Below are 18738 nucleotides of genomic sequence, written 5' to 3'. Positions count from 1 at the left end.
GTCGACAGGGGATATTTATTCCTCCTAGGCACCTGATCCCACGTCTGGTATATCCAGTGGTCCGTGTTTGCCCAACTCTCTATTTTGTATTCCTTATAGGAATTCTGAGATTGTCACTGTTCGTTATTTTCAACTTAATTTCATTGATTTGAAACTGTCTCTTATTTATGGAGCGCCAAATTAACATAAACTCAAATAATTGAAGATATCTTCAATTATTTGAAGATTTCATCAATTCATTTGATGCACACAACAATTCAGTTAAAGGTATCTTCAAATAATTAATGATATCTTCAATTCTGAATTATTACGCGCATTAATTGAATTGATGATAGCATTAATTCTTCAGCTGAATTGATGCACGCTTTAATTGAATTAATGATCTCTTCAAATGAATTAATGATACCAACAATTGAATTGATGCGCGCTACAATTCAATTGAAGAGAACAATAACTGATATAATGCGCGCATTAATTCAATTATTGCTTTCTTTAATTGAATTAATTATTTTAAAATCATTTGAAGAGAGCAATAATTCTTATAGAGAAAGCAACTATATAATTAAACATATCTTCAATTCAACATATCCACAATTGAATTAATGATCTCTTTAATTGAATTGTTGCTCTCTTTAAGAGAATTGATGCGCGTATTAATTCCTTATACAAAAGCATTGTAAATAATTAAAGATATCTATTGTTGCTCTCATTAATTCAATTGATGCGCGCATTAATTCAATTGATGATAGCAGTAATTGAATTGAAACCCGCATCAATTCATTTGAGGAGAACAATAATTGATTTATAATGCGCACATTAATGTTCAATTAAAGAGAGCAATAATTGAATTGATGATATGTTAATTTGGTGCTCATACTTATTAGGTAGTTTCACTCTCTAAAAGAATTATTGCGCACATTAATTGAATTAATGATATTATTAATTCAATTAAAGAGAGCAATGATTCAATTATTGCGCGCATAAATACTGAATTGATGCTCGCCACAATTCAACTGAAGAGAGTGATAATTCAACTATTGCGTATCAATCGAATTGATGCGCGCATTAATTGAAGTATTGCTCTCTTCAAATGAATTGTAGCAGGCATCGTTTCCATTTTTTTTTTATATCATCAATTCATTTGAAGCGAGCAATAGATCAATTATAGCGCTCATCAATTCTATCAATTCAGAATTGAAATATCATTCATTACTTTAGGAGACATTTAATTGAAATGTTGCGCGCATGAAATGAATTGATATCTCCAAACAATTGAAAATATCTTTAATTATTTGAGTTTGCGTTAATTTGGCGCTCGATAAAGGATATCGTGAAATTAAGAGGGAATGAGGGACTTTTTATTATACATCAATTAATGCGCGCAGCAATTCTTTCAAAGAACAACAATTGAATTAAAGAGATCATTAATTTAATCGTGGAAGATATCTTTAATTAGATAGTTCTCTCTCTCTCTCTCTCTCTCTCTCTCTCTCTCTCTCTCTCTCTCTCTCTCAGAATTATGGTGGTTATGGAATTAATGATAGCATTCATTCCGATGAAGAGAACAATAATTCAATTGAAGAGAGCAATAATCCAATTGAAGAGAGCAATAATCCAATTATTGTGCGCCTTATGTGAGTTGATGGATTAATTAACCGAATCAATTAAGTTGCTGATATCAATAATTATTGCGCGCATGAATTCAAATGAATGCATTGATTAAATTGATGCGCGCAGTACTTCAATTGATGAGAGCATCAATTCAGTTATTATATATGGTGAGATATCTTTGATTAACGATATTGTATAAAGAATTCTAAAATAAGCGCACTAATTCTTTTAAAGAGAGCAACGATTCAATTAAAGGAATCATTAATTCGTTGGTGGATATGTTGAATTGAAGATATTTAATGAAAAAGTTTGTACATTATGTAACTCAGGTAAAATAGCAGACGAGTTCCATTTTATTTTTAAAATGCAAATCATTAGCTAGTATCAGGAAAAAGTTTTTACATCCCAGATTTTGTAATAAACCAAATATATACTTAAGTTTAGTGAGATTATGTCAAACTCAAGTTTTAAATCGTTGAAAAATCTCTGTCTCTTCTCGTCATAACTAAAATTTATGATGCAATCTGTCCTCCATAACATATCTCTTACTTTTTCTTTTTCTTTGTTTGTAGCTATAGCATGTACTGTATATGTCTTGTATTTTCTTTTTTATTATTATTAGATCTTGTGTATTCATGATTAATTAAGACGATTTACCATTACATTTTATTATTAATTGTACCTCATGTACCACCGATGGATGGTGTGGGTGAAATTGAATTAACTTGAAGATATCTCTAATTAGATATAGTTGCTCTTTTATTAAAAGAAGTACCGGTACTACGCGCATTAATTTAATTGATCCTAATTGAATTATTGCTCTCTTCAATTAAATTGTAACGTCCATCAGTTCTACTGTTGATATCAGTAATCAATTCCTTGGTTTGTTTCTGAAAATAACAAGCCAATTAAAATCAGATCCTTTAGATCACCTATATATATACAATCATTTTGCATAGCGATCGCATTTGAGCGGATCAAAGGATCTAATTTTAATTAGATTGTGAAAATTACGATTGTAAATTCGGAGGAATCCTAGACTCGCGTTAAGTATTGGTAAACCTTGTTGAGTATTGAAAACCACTAGTCTCTCAGCATATTCCAAACGGTGCGAATGATTTGACAATTCGAGCAGACGAAATGTATGGAGCGCCAAATTAACATAAACTCAAATAATTGAAGATATCTTCAATTATTTGAAGATATCATCAATTCAATTATTGCTCTCTTTAATTGAATTAATGCGCGCATTAAATCAATTATTGCTCTCATCAAATGAATTAATGCGCGCTTCAATTCAATTATTGCTCTCATCAATTGAATTAATGCGCGCATCAATTGAATTAATGAGAGCAATCATTGATATAATGCGCGCATTATATCAATTATTGCTCTCTTCAATTGAATTGTAGCGCGCATCAATTCAATTGTTGATATCATTAATTCATTTGAAGAGATCATTAAAGTAATTCCACCCTCCTGTGATGTCATGAGATTTTGCAAAATCAATATTATATTTAGATTTATGCATGATAGGAACATAAATTGTGTTGGAGTCTTTTCCTATAGTTATTGTAAAAAATCTTGTTGAAAATAAAATATTTCAAAAGTCTAAGTTATAGATGAATAATCAATAATACGTTTCAAAATATTGAATCCAAGGGCAATAACTCTGTTTCTATTGGTTTCTTTATCAAGCCTATTATGCGATGATTTCCTTTATTTTTACAGACATCAATTCAGCAGAAGAATTAATGCTATCATCAATTTATTTAATGCGCGCAATAATTCAGAATTGAAGATATCATTAATTATTTGAAGAGATCTTTAATTAAATTGTTGCGCGCATCAAATGAATTGATGATATCTTCAAATAATTGAAGATATCTTCAATGATTTGAGTTTATGTTAATTTGGCGCTCCATAGAAATGGCCATTTTGAGAGAACGGAATACTTTTCAGATTTTAAAAAAATGCATCCAGAATAAACTATAAATAAGAATGGGCAAGGCAAGGTCGAATAAATAAGGCACGGGTCTGGAGCCGCAAGCACAATGTCCAGATAGGAGCCGAGAACGAAGCCCACAGTAGTTCCACGTTTTCATTACAGCCATTTTGAACAGCGATTCAAGCTACAAAAACAGTGTGACCTAGGGCCCCGGGGTGGCGAAGCCACTGATATGTCGTAGGATATTTTGCATATGTTTGTCTTGTTTGTACATGTATATATGTAATTTTCCGGTGATAAAAATATAATAATACGAAAACTGCACATCACAACCCATAGGCGTAGCTTGGGTTCGAATATTACCGAGGCAGGGGGTCTGAAGCTATCGACATTTTAACAACGTAAAAGGTGGTTTTTTTGTTGTTTTTTTTTTTACCGAGGCAGCTACCTCGGTTGCCTCAATGGAAGCTACGCCACTGCAACTGCTGTGACGTTAGTTGACAATATCAAGGAACTTGATATTGACTAATCATTGTAGTGGGTATTAAGATATGGCTATACCGGACTCTCGCTCTCCATACACAGGCACTCAACGTTTTAAATATCTATAAAATAATAAAAATTGTCTTCCTATAAACAAAATATTCTGTTTATAGGAAGACAATTTTTTTTATTACAGATATTTAAAACGTACACGTCGAGTGCCTGAGCAACTCCTCCCCCACTTCGACGCCTAAGATACTATTTACACAATTTTCCTGAAATGAAGGAATATATTTATATATATATTTACTTCATAAGGAAGTGTATACTAGAGCAGCTTTCCTTCCCAGTGAACACGAGGATGAAGACATTCGATGTAGCGCAACAAGATTTTCTGGACAAGAATTTTATTTTATACATATCAATGTGGCAAGTACTTATAACACTGTAAAAGCAAATGACTACGTAATCAAATAATAAAAAATAATATCTTTTCATGGAATTAATTTTCCCATGAACTTGAAATTACCGGTGAAGTAATGGCAAGAAACATCTTTAAAATCATAAAACAAAATATGTGAAGCACAGAAATCACTAGTACCGGGTACATTGTAGTTTATTTGTATAGTTCATGCTGCCACCACTACCTGATCTTCTACAACCGGTGGGAGGGGGTCTTTTGGAAGAAGTTTTTTTGTTGACACAGAGTGTTCAATTGGATTTGACTGGGATTCCTTGTTAATTTCCGGCAAAGGGTGGTAAATGGAAGCAATTGATTTTCTTGATTTTGTTCTGTAGAAACTCGGTCGTTTTTCTCCAAGACTGCTTGTGGTGTGTCGTCTGCGTCGAACGGTCACACTTGTAACGTAGTCCATGTCATCGACATTTATTACCGCCAAAACGGAAGGACCAAGTCGCCGAATCTCCCGTCCTTCAGCATCATATTCAATTTCATCCGGAACTTCAGACATGGAAATTTTGGAATTTTGTCTTTTCGACTTCAAGAATTGTTCAACGGCATGAGAATAACGAAAACTTTCAGTCACCTCTTTGCGGTTTTTCTTCATCAATTCAAGCTTTTCTTTTTCAATAAGTGCAGCTCTTCTTTGCGTTTCCATTTGCAGTTTCTGCAGAGCGATCATTCGTGCATGCGGATTGTTGCGGGGAGTTTCCGGCTCGTGTACAGAAATTTCTTCCACGCTTTCCCGACTTGACTTTTTTCTAGGTTTAGACTTTTTGCGCACGCGTATGGAACGTCTTGAAGTGCTAACAGAATCGTCCGTTGAAACGGAAGACGAGTCCTCCTTATTTGGAGTTTCCGTGTCTGCTGGGAGATCTGGGAAAGGGGTGATGCGAACACAACTCTTACGAGATGATATTCTTTCCTGCAGCTCTTGTAAAGAGAATTTTGATTTCTCTGGAAATTCTGAAGATTTGTCGGACATTTCGTGGAGTTTCTCGAGGTCTGGGGGAGAAACAACCGCTCTCTTCCGCTCTCTTTTCTTCCCTTCTTCCTCGTGCTGGTCATTAATTTCAATAGATTTACGCGATTTTCGCTTCCCTTTCACAGGGGAGAGTCTCCTTCCTATGTATTTGGAAAAAGAGTTAAAAGATGAAACACTCGTCCTCGACGATGCGAATGAAAAAGTGCTTGCATCCGAATTAGATCTCGAGTCTCTCGGCGAGAAGGAGGTATTTCGTGATGCAGGTAAAGAAAGTCGACTTTGGTTGATTTCCCGCATTCTCTGTGACAGAGCGAACAAAGACTGCTCCAGATCACGGCGGTTCCCGCTCATAATTCTGATATTCTGTTTTTCAGAACTTTTCAAGGCTGTGATTAAGACACCGAAATGTTTCTCCACACAGGTGTTTTTTGCAATGGTCAGATTTCTGGTTTCACTGTGAAGTCCTAGATGACCAATGTTATTTGTATTGTGCGTCCACAGCGTGTTACGATGAACCTTGAGAGCCATGGCTGTCCCTGTAGACTGTTTGACGTGTTCTGGTTTGGTGTTGACGTTGTCACTGTTGATAGAAAGGATGAACAGTTGGAAAATTAACGGCAAAATAATTCTGATAAGACCGCAGACAATGATAGCGGCCAAAAGTCGTCTTAGAAGCAAAGGATTTGTGTTAATACGCTAAGCATTGAAAGTAAGATAAATGGATAGTAGATCACAGTAAGACCCAATATATTGAACCGAAAACAGAAAATGGATTAAATATAGACAAGAATCTGTCAGGTTTTCTAAACAATACAGAGATATTTCAATGTAAGCACTGATCTTTCTCGCGCCTCGTTCAAACAAAGTCTCGTGATTTTACAACGTGACAGTTTTTCATTGATTTTAAAAAAAAAAATATGACAACAATGACCGATATATAGGCCTATTCTAGCTATGATCTAATTTGCAAAAGAAATATTTACTCACCAGAATTGGTAATTGCGATGAAAATATTCTTTCTGAAATAAAAGATAAAAGAATCTATGTATCAAAAGCACGTGAACTAGTTGGTTATAACTAGATTAGAAGTGGCAGCTCCGCATCAGTTTGGTCTTTTTATCGTGATTGTAATGGAAACTGCGGGAGGCAGGTAAAAAGGGTATTCAAATTTTCATTGAATATATTAAATGAGAACATTCTATATCAAGATTAAATGTATAAAAAAAAGAAAGAAAGAAGTATATAATGTTTACATTAAATCGTAGTGCGAATTTAAATTAAAGACTTTTAAGTTCAACTTGGAATTTCATGACACTTCAAAGAAATCGCCGCTTTTAATTTGATCATATTATTAAAATTTAGTTGGAAGTTTATAACTAAAATGAATATCGCCTTGCATACCTCTAAAAATTCCAAAGCATATGAATGGTAAACTCACAGTCGGTGATAGAATGAAATTATATCGGCAAATGAAGTGGTCAGCTCAGAATTAAAGACTAAATGATTCTGACTTCATAATTCATTTAAATATAGACTGCTGGTTTAAAATTGGAATCGGAAGTGTTATTTTTTGTTGGTGCGTCTCACGGTTACGGGACGGTCCTCGAAATGATTTAAATACAAGGTCAAGTTCCTAAGTCTTTGAAATCACCCCGCATTCGATTCCGACATTGATTTAAAGTATCTTGCGGTAATTCACGACTGACGTCAATCTTCGAATGCTTAAGAAAACATTTACATGATTCGGTGCCTTTTAAATACAGACGACCTCAGTCCATGTGTCGATTTGCTCAGGCACCGCCTTGTGAGTTACAAACGATGTCTTAATTTGATTGCAAAATACACATTAGTTCACATGTCAACCCAACCATACATATCACCTCATCGATAAGGAGTTTGGAGTATTGACATTACCGATTGCATGTTTGACGACACATGGTCATTGTTTTTCCTTGCCGGGGTGACCCCTCTTTGTTTTGGGGCAATTTGGAATAATCATAATGGTCTTTTTTGTTTTTCTTGTCACGGGGAATCGGTTTTTGGATCCTGCTGAAATTCCTTTCAGAGGTGCGATTTCTAAAAACTGTACTGAACTCAGGTTCATTAAGGATATGGCGATGTTGTCAATCTTGTTTGGGGGAAAAATCTGACAAATATGATCTAAATTTGAAAACACTAAATATTCAATAGTTCAATACAGTTCTTCTGTAATAAAGCTTGCATTAAGAAATTGTTGGGTTTCTAAAATCTTTGTCGTCGAGAACATTGAATGGTTTTATGATGGGGATTTACAAACATTTTAAAATGCGCGCAAGGGTAAAAAAAAAATTTTTTTTAAAAATAAATGATGCTTTAACAATCACTACTGATACACAATCTCCATCTCCACTGATCTGCTGGGAAGATGTCATCTCCACTGGTCTGCTGGGAAGATGTCATCTCCACTGGTCTGCTGGGAAGATGTCGTTTAAGGTTATGAGATTATCGCTAACAAAATCAAGCACCGATACTCCTTATCAAATTGCGAATGGGGACCCACATTAATTACTTTCTTTAAGGAAGAAAAGGTTGAGGTTTTATATATTGATGATTTAAAGGTACCGGTAGTTTTAGCTGTCATGTCTTCCGTGTGTGATATAATATCACTGATAATATTTGATTTGAACAGTATTTCATTCACGTATTAATATGTACATGTATATATATATATATATATATATATATATGTTTTTTTCCCTATGTGTATTTCTGTATTTCTGACTGTTTTGCATTAGGATACACGGTGGTACTTACATATAATACAAATAAGTATTATCATGTTCAAATGTCTCATGTATATGAACATTAATGCTCATACTAATAGTGCATATTTTACTCTTGTTTTTTTCTTTTCTTTTTATCGTCATTACACATTGAAATGTTAATAATCATGTATGCTGTATGCCCGAGAGGGCCCTAATTTGGAAATAAATCATATTCTATTCATAGGATAAGGTAGCAGGTGCAATGGCTGTGCCCTCTCCATACTTACTGATAATAAACACATCACTGAACGAGCAAGATATTCTACATAAAGAATTTTATTGATAGTCTTCCTACAGATAAGGCTAAATATATAATATCTTTCTGATTATAAAAATATTATCATATTATATGCCTATTTCTTTACCAGGGTTGTGTTGGTAAAATTAAGGTGTGTATCATTTTCAGACATTTTCCTCAGTGAACGCTCCAATTTTATCAAACTATGGTATACCAAACATGTAGAATTATACGAAATTCCACCTGTTAATGATGAATTGAACACGTTGTCCCTTTCTATGAGGCAATATAAGGTGTAAATTCATCTAAAGATTATCTAGACAAAACTCCTCTATTAAAATTCCACCATGTCCACTTCGTTTATTGACATCGGAAACTTGAGTTGCGATCATGATGATTGATAATTACATATATATCTCATTTATACTAAATTTCGCCACAACAAAAGTCGTTTCGAAGTAGTATTATTAATAATACTTATTTTATTTTTGTACACGCGGCAATGTTGAGAATACTTGTCTTGTACTAAGCACGCACAGACCAAAAATGCCCTCGTTCGTATTTTTAGGAATTGTTAATACTCGCGATATACTGGGAATGAGTATGTATTCAATATAAATCATACATTTAACAACATACATTGATTAAAAATACCGGGCGATCTTGATATCTTTTGTAGAAGTAAATTTTATCGATGTATAACAACAAATTGAACGTGTGCAATGCAATAACAGTGCTGTAGAGGGAATGGGGAGGGGGCAAGGCTAGCTGTAGAACTGTAGCTCTCTGAAAAAATATTGTGACGGAATAATATTTTTTTTCAGAGAGCTACAGTTCTGCAGCTAGGGCAAGGCGTGAGTGCAGTTGTTCTACCGGAAGATATCTTAATTTAAATGGAACAGAATGAGGATTTTGACAACAAAATTCTTTATTTGCCTTCGACTAGAATGTCGCACCGTCATTGCATGAATAAAAAGTTAAGAAACGATCACTTTCAAATATGTGTGTAATTAAAAATAAAAGGGAGGGGGGCTTCCGAAATCCAACAGTGATGATCAGATATGCTGAATTTAATATTATGTATTTGTGTCACACTAGTACTGGCCTTTTCATACTTCTAATCTTGAAACAGTTTCTTATTTCACAGAGGGCATCCTTAGTAATTACAGAACTTGTGCTCAATCCTAAATTGTTCAATTAAACTTTAATTGTGAACATAAAAATCTGTACAGTTACTATTTACAACCATGTCAAAACAATTTATCCTGCACGGTGGTACGGAAATTCTACTGTCTGTAAACTAAAGTTGTAATTCGCTGAGTGTAAGAAATGCAGTGCGTGGGTTTAGGGCATTAAGTAATCGACCAGGAAAACCCATTTGATGTCAATTTTACATACCATATATCGACAGCTTGAAATATTTACCATTACTGACGGAGAAAGGCTTGGGATCTTTGTTTGTTTAGCTGCAATATCTATGCAGAGTACTAGATAATTTGTCAAAGGAATTTTTTAACCTCGGTTTATACTAGTAGGTGAAAAGGAATTGAAGTTGTCATTGTATTCTGGTGTTTGAAATCCGGTCTATTTAAAATGGGCGTTCCCATGGAACGGACACGGGTCTCTATATACGCGCATGTCGGAAGAAGAAGAGACCGCATCCCCACTGACAATTATTTCGGGCTCATTGATCAAGACATTTTCTACATCCTATTCCAATTGGTTTTTTTCCCCATAATATATCAGCAGTCACGAGAAATGGAAAATTACACGGACAATTCAACATGTCTTCTGTACAAAGAGGTTAGAGGGACACAATGTTAAAACTACTGTTTAGTGGAACATAAAAGTGTTCGTGTCCTTGAACAGAGAGTAATGTCATTTATTGCTGTTAATTAATAGCGCACTCTTTATGAGGGGAAAAATTCTTTTCTTAATAATACTCTGCATGCACGATAAACGCCAATTAAATGGTGCATATCGATTATAGATCACGATATTGCATGACTAATGGAGAAATTAATGATTTGTAACGCTTAAGTGTTGAATTTTTTCCTCATTTTGATATCATATCATAACATCTCCGCAATTCCATTTTTCTGCGATTACCTAATTTCGCAGACGACACTTAATGGATGTTTTTTTTTTTTTTTAAACTTGCTATAACCCTATCCTACCTGTTAAATCATGACCATACAGCTCTCTCTCTCTCTCTCTCTCTCTCTCTCTCTCTCTCTCTCAGCTTCAATTTGAATGGAAAAATATTGCACATTCCTTGAGGGACTTCGTGAAAAAGACTCGTTTCATAAAGTAGTTCATTTCAAACTATTGAGATGCGCTTAAGAAATATAATTGATTCTAAATGAGTGAATATATATACTCGTAAATTTACTTTCAAAGTACATGTTCTACAATATTTTTCATAGAATTGTAACTTTGCGCAAAATAGTCCCTAAATTGCATAACTTCATAACATTTTGAGCATTAAACGTATTAATCTGTTTCGATACATAGATATATAGATCTATATATATTTATATATGTATAGCTATGATCCATTGACAAGGAAAGAATTTATTGAATATATACATATATATATGTAAGACTCCAAAGTGCGATGGGACTCCAATGTGCGATGGTCACGCCAAACCCCGATGGTGTGACACGCCAAAGTACGAACTACGTAGATAGTTCGACAACAAATGTACTTTGCTGGTCCGTGTTGCATTTCTCCGGTTTCATTTTGAAAGACGTTAAGAATGACGTCACAATGACGGACGTCACAAACGTTACTGAACTCCGCACCATCGGACTTTGGCGTGGTCATCGCACTTTGGCGTCCGTAACGTTAACAAACCATCGTACTTTGGCGCAGACCATCGCACTTTGGCGTGGTCATCGCACTTTGGAGCGACCATGGCACTTTAGAGTCTTACATATATATATTTGAGACCACCATGTGCAATTTTTGTATGTATGACAATTGTTATTGTTTATGCATTGTTTATGCATGATTAAGACTATGGTAGACCAATCTAATTAAAATTAGATCTTTGATTGCATGAGCGGATCAAAGATCTAATTTTAATTAGATTGATGGTAGACCAGTTCAAGGATATAAATATGTACTGATGAAAATAAATAAAATCAAAAGCAAGTAATTAAGACTTGACATTTCCATGTATTGATCAAAATATAATACAAAAACAAAGATCGAAAGCAAGCGATTAAAAGTTAACATTTCCACGTACTGGTAAAAATAAAAACTCAAAAGCAAGCAATTAAAACTTAACATTTCCATGTATGAAAATAAAAACTCAAAAGCAAGCAATTAAAACTTAACATTTTCATGTATGAAAATAAAAAAACCAAAAGTATGCGCTTAAAACTTGACATTTTCGGTCAAAATCGACAACAGACGACAATAGAAGTGTTTTATTTCTGGTGTCGAATTACAAGAAATCAAAGTGTTTGTTACGGAAGAATTGAAGTTTGAAAAATAAATTTATATTTTGAAGAACCCTGCCATATGATGAATACAATAGTGTGTCTGTGTAGTCCACATATCGACTTAATGTTGATAAGGACAGAATCAGGCCAATTTAAGAGAAAACGAAAAGAATGCAGTTTAGATGATTTTGAAAATTATATTTTTTGTGAATTTCGTGAATTATTAATCTCGTTTATCTGTAGATTACATGTCGGCGAATTATCTACCCATTTCTCTGATTTGATATTTGATTTCATATTGATGGGAGCGTGTAGCTGAACATAATTTACATGCACATAGACATTTGAACTCATTTTTTAAGAATTTAAAAAAAGGTTAGAATTAATCACGAAGTTCTTTGGGGATCTTTATTTGCATACACTTCTTGAGGCTTATTATCTACATGACTATTATTAACCGCTGATGATAGGCATTCTTCTCATTCAAGTTTTTTCGAATTTCGATTATCAAAAAACTAATATGCATGAACAAAGACCTTCAATTTCAGCATACTTTTTAACCTTATCTTTTATAGCCGTCCAAAAATAGATGAAAGAAAAAACAATGAGCTCTTGTACACGATTTTGGGCTATCAAAGGCAGGTGTATGCGCGGCCCACACCCGAAAATGATGGAAATTTAAATAAAACCAAAGAAGACGACAGATAAGGGGTTAGCGAACTGATACTTATTAACAAGGTTTGTTTTCATAGGATCAGTACGTAACAGCTCTTCAGGTTATTTATGGAAAACTGTATCAAAGGCTCCATTCAAGATGGTACTTCAAGGGCTGTGAAGTTCTTTATTCTTTCTTTTTTTAAAACAGATTTATGTACACACAGATTTGAATTTTAGTCCAGAAAAATGAACACATATATGTATCGAATAATTAAATTAGCGAAGATTCGTTCAAATTAAAAAAAAAATCAGAAAAAATATCTGTAAACAAAATCGTGGAAACTGCTTCTATCATGTACAGACCGACAGCACAGTCTTTATAATCTAAGCTGTCTCCAAAGAAGATTTTTTTTTCAGGGATTATTTCTGAGTAATAATATGTTTCATAGCTTTTCAAAATATACTCGGTTGTATAACGAAAATCAATGTCGTTGTATACTGTAAAATTTCGTTTTATTCTATACAATAAAAGCAGAGTGCCTGTCGTTTTATGCAGTCTAATAAAAAAGTGTGTCGTTTTTATGTTGAATGAAAAAAACCTGTTGTTTTCTGTTGTAAAGTGAGAAACTGCTGTTTTATATTGTATAGTGAGAAATTGTTGTTTTATGTTGAATGAGAAACTGTTGTTTTCTGTTGTAAAGTGAGAAACTGTTGTTTTCTGTTGTACAGTGAGAAATCCTTTTTTGTCATAATTCGAAAGAGAGTATTAGATAGACTTTTATAGGTATCCTTAAGGCTATACCTAACATAGTACTTATAATATGTGTGTATTCTCTTCTACACATTGTGAGGACGTCCTCATTTAGTAGGTTTGGTCGGCGAGAGAGAGAGAGAGAGAGAGAGAGAGAGAGAGAGAGAGAGAGTAATCATCAATGTCATGTGACTGTTTCACAACATTGTCATATCTTAAAATAATCTGACGATCTGCGTGGCCTATGTCCTGGCTCGACTTATGTAAGAGTTAAGCCTCTAGACAACTTGGGAGAACGGTGATATTTATCGACATGGTCCGCCCTCAATGGAAATTAGTCTTTAACTAAACTTTGCATAAACACAGTAAATGTAGGCTACCTGTGGAAAATTTAAATTTCACTACCGTATAGATTTTGGAATTGTCTGAGAAACACACACCCACAGGCTATGGGAAACCATTTTCGATAATGTAATCAATGTAAATATAGAATTGTGAAACGGTAATGACGTATTTTAGGCTCGTCGTAAGTCAGATTTAAAGATAGACTTACGACCTATCTAACGACAGAGGTTTAGGATGATAATCATCGGAAGGCTATAGTTTTTGGTCCGCTCTTGGAGGAGTTTCTGTTCAATAAAAGGTTTCAGTGAGAGAATTTATTTGAATAGCAGAAATTATGATTGAAATTCTTGTGACGTGTCTTTTAATTAATACATGTATCTCCAATGAAATTAATGCGCATTCAACATGTATACAAGGTAACTTATATATTCCAGTAGAAACACCCCCTTCACACACACACGCACGCATGGGCACAGAGCACTTAAAAATGACCGACGACATGATTAACAATAATTATGGAATTGTCAGATTATTTTCGGGACACCTGTTCCTTCTTTAGGACGAGAGAATATTTACGTAGAGACGAAGACTAAATGAATAAAATAAAAACAAATATAACCTAACACTATTAAAAACTAAACTACAAAGGTTGAGAGGGGGAAAAAAAGCAAGCAGGTGTTACAGAAAGCAATAAAAAACGCCTGTTCTGAACGAGACGGTCAAAACTGAACCGAACAAATTAACTAAATTACACCGAATGAAGTCAATTGAAATATTTGAAATTACATTGGTATTTTTCTAAATCTAATTATTCGGTAACAAAACCACGCCATCGCGCCATTTCGAACCGCGGAACTAACCTAGTAACGCGTGATTATATACATGAATATTCATTACCCCCCCCCCCCCCCATCTACATAGTAACAATATGGAACTGTTTTCACGAATTCGAAAACATCTCTTTATTTGCAGGACTGACGCAGAGAGAGGCACATTATACTTTGCATCCCTTTTTTTAAATCGCGAAAATTAGGTCGAACATTTATGAAATCATGTCCTAGGATTAGGCCTAGTAGCATGTTGCTGAAAGAGGTATATACATACAATAATAATGATAATAATAATAATAATACATGTAATAATGATAATTGTATAAATACAATCGTAAATTTCGTTTTAAAGATATACTATTTTCTGGGGTCGATACCGGCTCTAATTCTCTGGCACCTTAACAGAGACATGCACTTAATGTGATTGTTCCTGTTTAGGTTAAAAACATTTGATAAGCCTCTAAGTTCTGAATTCTGCGTTTGTAAATAACTTACAAAATACACATTAAACTCCTTATCTTAATACGGTAGCGGGACATGATTTGTTTTCGATGGGAAATAGAAAAATTATGTTTTCATTCCTTTATTTTTAAAATTAATTCTTAGAATAATTTACGGCTCCCGTGATCATACTTTGGGAGAGATTTAAAATGGTTACTTTAATGATGATGGGGAAAATTGCATCTATACAAAGTTTTCTAGATCCGTGTACTAACAACAGGCATGTTGTCTTATAAACACATTTCCAAACATACATTATGCAAACAGTCCTGAATGTAATGTGATAAAAGATAAATAAAATGAATTTCATGAGTAAAAATCAAACTTACGTGGCCTCCATTTTTCTTCCTTGCAATTTAAAATCTGTATGTGCAGTGAAAAAACGGCATGAGAATACCTACTTAATCATAACACTAGCTAGATTTCATCGACAACAGCTATTCAACTTCCAAAAGGGTATTGTAATATTTTTTTTGCAAATTATCAGATTAAAAGTAACTTTGGAATAAAACTGAATATTGTTAGTTTAGAATTTGACTATGAATACACTTAAAGACCTCTTTACGGGAAGACCTGAACTAGACAAAGGGTTCGATATATTACTTAAGAAGCGCCCATTGTTATCACCCCGGGTGTAGTGTTCTGTATATCTCCGCGTTTAAAATTGCGCTGGCTCTATTAAATAAATTGTTTGAAATATTCAATAAATGCAGAAACGGGCGATTTCTATCTGTTATTTGTTTGTGTTGGGTAGATAAACTTTAAAGATCCAGAAAAACAGCGACCCTTCAACACATGATAGATCCATCAGCGATTCGTCATTTCAGGACAAACCGAGGACTACTTTATCAATGGGAATATTTATAGGTGTTAAACAAAGGCTGGTATACAGCCTGCTTGACACTTACGAAGTGGAGTTTTCATCACAACTTTGGCATAAACAGACGAAAGAACCTGGCGACAAACTAGTGTTTGTGTAAACAGAATATTTCACGAAACAACCATCACGTGCATTGAGCGCCTTCCAGAAGAATGTGGTCAAAAATGTGATCTTTGAGCAACCACAAGTGTAAACAGCTTCCAAGAACTGATGCACTGCGATGTCATGTAAGACCCTGAACAATGAAAACAGTTCATTGCATGCTTTACAACATTATAAATAAATAACCAGGACTGGCAGGAGGGATGTTGTTTACACTCATTCCATTTGTCTAACTTATAAATCCTAGTACATGTATAGAAATGAACAGAGTTTATTCAACACTGGCTACGGCTGGAGTCATGACATAAGCCCACCCCCACCCCACCCCGACCAAATCGTTGATTGAATTCGAGGTACACGATTCATACATGTGTAATCCTTGTTAATTTCAGTTCTGAGGGTGGTAGTTGTAAACAATCTTTTCGTATATTTATGGAGCGCTAAATTAACATAACCGCAAATAATCATAAAGTATTTGAAGATATCGTTAATTCAATAACTGCGCGCAATTCAATTGATGCACACATCGAATCAAGTATTAATCTGGTGAAATAACTGCTTTCAAAAATTAATTTAGAGCTCCGTATAAATGATTTGAAGATCTATTTAATCATTTGCAAAGCTTTTATATACGGAATTAAATTATCATTAATTCAATTATGGATACAGTGATTGAAGATATCTATCATTGAATAATTGCTCTCTATAACAGAATTATTGCGCACATCAATTGAATTGATACCATTAGTTCAGTTGAAAAGGGCAATAATTCTATTATTGCGTGCATTAATTGATTTATTTCGCGCAATAATTCAACTGAAGATCAATGCGCGCATTAATCGAATTGATGCGCGCATTAATTGAATTATTATTCTCTTCAACTGAATTATAGCGCGCATCAATTCAGTTGTTGATATCATCCATTCTTTGAGGAGAAAAACAATTCAGTTCTAGCACGCATCAATTCGGCAGATAAATTAATGCTATCAACGATTCAATTAATGCGCGCAATAAAGATTTGAATATATCATTAATATTTTGCGCACATCAAATAAATTGATAATATCTTCAAATAATTTGAGTTTATGTTAATTTGGCGCCCCACACGTGTGAATCTTGATAAATATAGTCTATTTTAACGGCTGGAAATTTCGACAGAAATGAAAGTAGAATATAAATATAAGGAATGATTTTCATTTTGGAAAATCACATTTCGGTATGAAATACGACGCTTCACTCTAACGCCTCATGGAATAATATGCTGGCGTAAAGCGTCGAAGTTCATACCCTCAAGCAGTTTCAATTAAGATATTTCCTAAATAGATACCTAGGCTATATTGTATTACTGATTCTGAAACAACACACCAATGCTTAACTCCTAATTAATTATAGATTTACTGGGATGTGCCCAACGTGCATTTTTTATTCCATTTCAAACCAGACAACAACCTAACGGTAAGAAAGTGCTAAGCACAAATCAAGGATGAAAATAATTTTCTAGATCAGAATACGCACTAGTTCAAAGTGAATTTGTCAATGAAAGATGAAGATAACAAACAGTGCTCAATCTCATAACTCCTGTAAGCAATACAAAATAAATAGTTGGGCAAATACGGACCCCTGGATATACAAGACGTGGTATCAGGTGCATGGGAGGAGTAAGCATTCCCCGTCGACCGGTCACATTCGCCGTGAGCCCTATATCTTGATCGGGTAAACGGAGTAATCCGTAGTCAAAAGCAGTGTGCCAAGAACGGTCAATGTATAGCGATTATGATCACCCCACACCCATTTACTGTGCACTGTTTTAACATATTTACCGATTTCTCACAATTACCGTAGGCAGGGATTTTCACAGTAATTTCTTACATTTACCACAGACAGGGGTTTTTAATGTAATTTCTCACATTTACCGTAAGCAGGGATTTTTATTGTAATTTCTCACATTTACCGTAGGCAGGGATTTTCACTGTAATTTCTCACAATTACCACAGGCATGGATTTTCACTGCAATTTCTCACATTTACCGCAGGCAGGGATTTTCACTATAAATTCTCACATTTATCGTAGGCAGGGAGTTTTACTGTAAATTCTCACATTTACCACAGGCAGGGATTTTCACTGTAATTTCTCACATTTACCGTAGGCAGAGATTTCACACATTTACTGTTGACTGTAATTTCTCACTTTTCCTTTAGCTGGAATTTCCCAACTGTAAGGATTTTATGTTTCTCACATTCACTGTCGAATGAGATTTCTCACAATTACTATGGGCTGGGATTTATCACAATTACTATGGGCTGGAATTTCTCGGGCTAGTATTTCTAACAATTACTATGGGCTGGGATTTCTCACATTTACTATGGGCTGAGATTTCTCACTTACTATGGGCTAGTATTTCTCAAAATTACTGTGGGCTGGGATTTCTCACATTTACTATGGGCTGGGATTTCTCACACTGTGGGGTGGGATTTCTCACATTTACTATGGGCTAGTATTTCTCACATTTATTATGGGCTGGGATTTCTCACATTATTTACTGTGGGGTGGGATTTCTCACTTTTACTATTGGCTTGGATTTATCACACTTACTATTGGCTGGGATTTCCTGTAAGTGCTCTACCAAGCCCCTGTCTCTGCTCCTCGTGGGGATGTTGTCAGCTGTGAAGGAGAAACTTCAGACGTATTGTGCG

At 34.5% G+C, this 18738-nt stretch overlaps 1 protein-coding gene across 3 annotated transcripts; it reads right to left on the bottom strand.

Moving 5' to 3' along the window:
• Positions 1-4432: 4432 nt before the first annotated feature.
• LOC125649908 (uncharacterized) lies at positions 4433-15893 on the bottom strand. 3 transcript variants are annotated; one of them, XM_048877765.2, is made up of 3 exons: positions 15393-15893; positions 6475-6506; positions 4433-6067 (listed from the first exon to the last, which is right to left on the bottom strand). In XM_048877765.2, the coding sequence occupies exon 3, from the start codon at positions 6013-6015 to the stop codon at positions 4672-4674; it is 1344 nt and encodes a 447-aa protein (XP_048733722.2). In that variant the 5' UTR covers positions 6016-6067; positions 6475-6506; positions 15393-15893; the 3' UTR covers positions 4433-4671. The 3 variants fall into 3 exon arrangements, with proteins under 3 accessions (XP_048733722.2, XP_048733721.2, XP_048733723.2); XM_048877764.2 differs by lacking the exon at positions 15393-15893 and adding an exon at positions 6889-13554; XM_048877766.2 differs by lacking the exon at positions 15393-15893 and adding an exon at positions 6926-13554.
• Positions 15894-18738: the final 2845 nt, after the last annotated feature.

Source organism: Ostrea edulis, chromosome 5 (assembly GCF_947568905.1).
Source record: "Ostrea edulis chromosome 5, xbOstEdul1.1, whole genome shotgun sequence".
Lineage (NCBI taxonomy): Eukaryota > Metazoa > Mollusca > Bivalvia > Ostreida > Ostreidae > Ostrea > Ostrea edulis.
The sequence above is the reverse complement of the archived record's forward strand: the minus strand, read 5'-3'. Positions and strand labels throughout refer to the sequence as shown.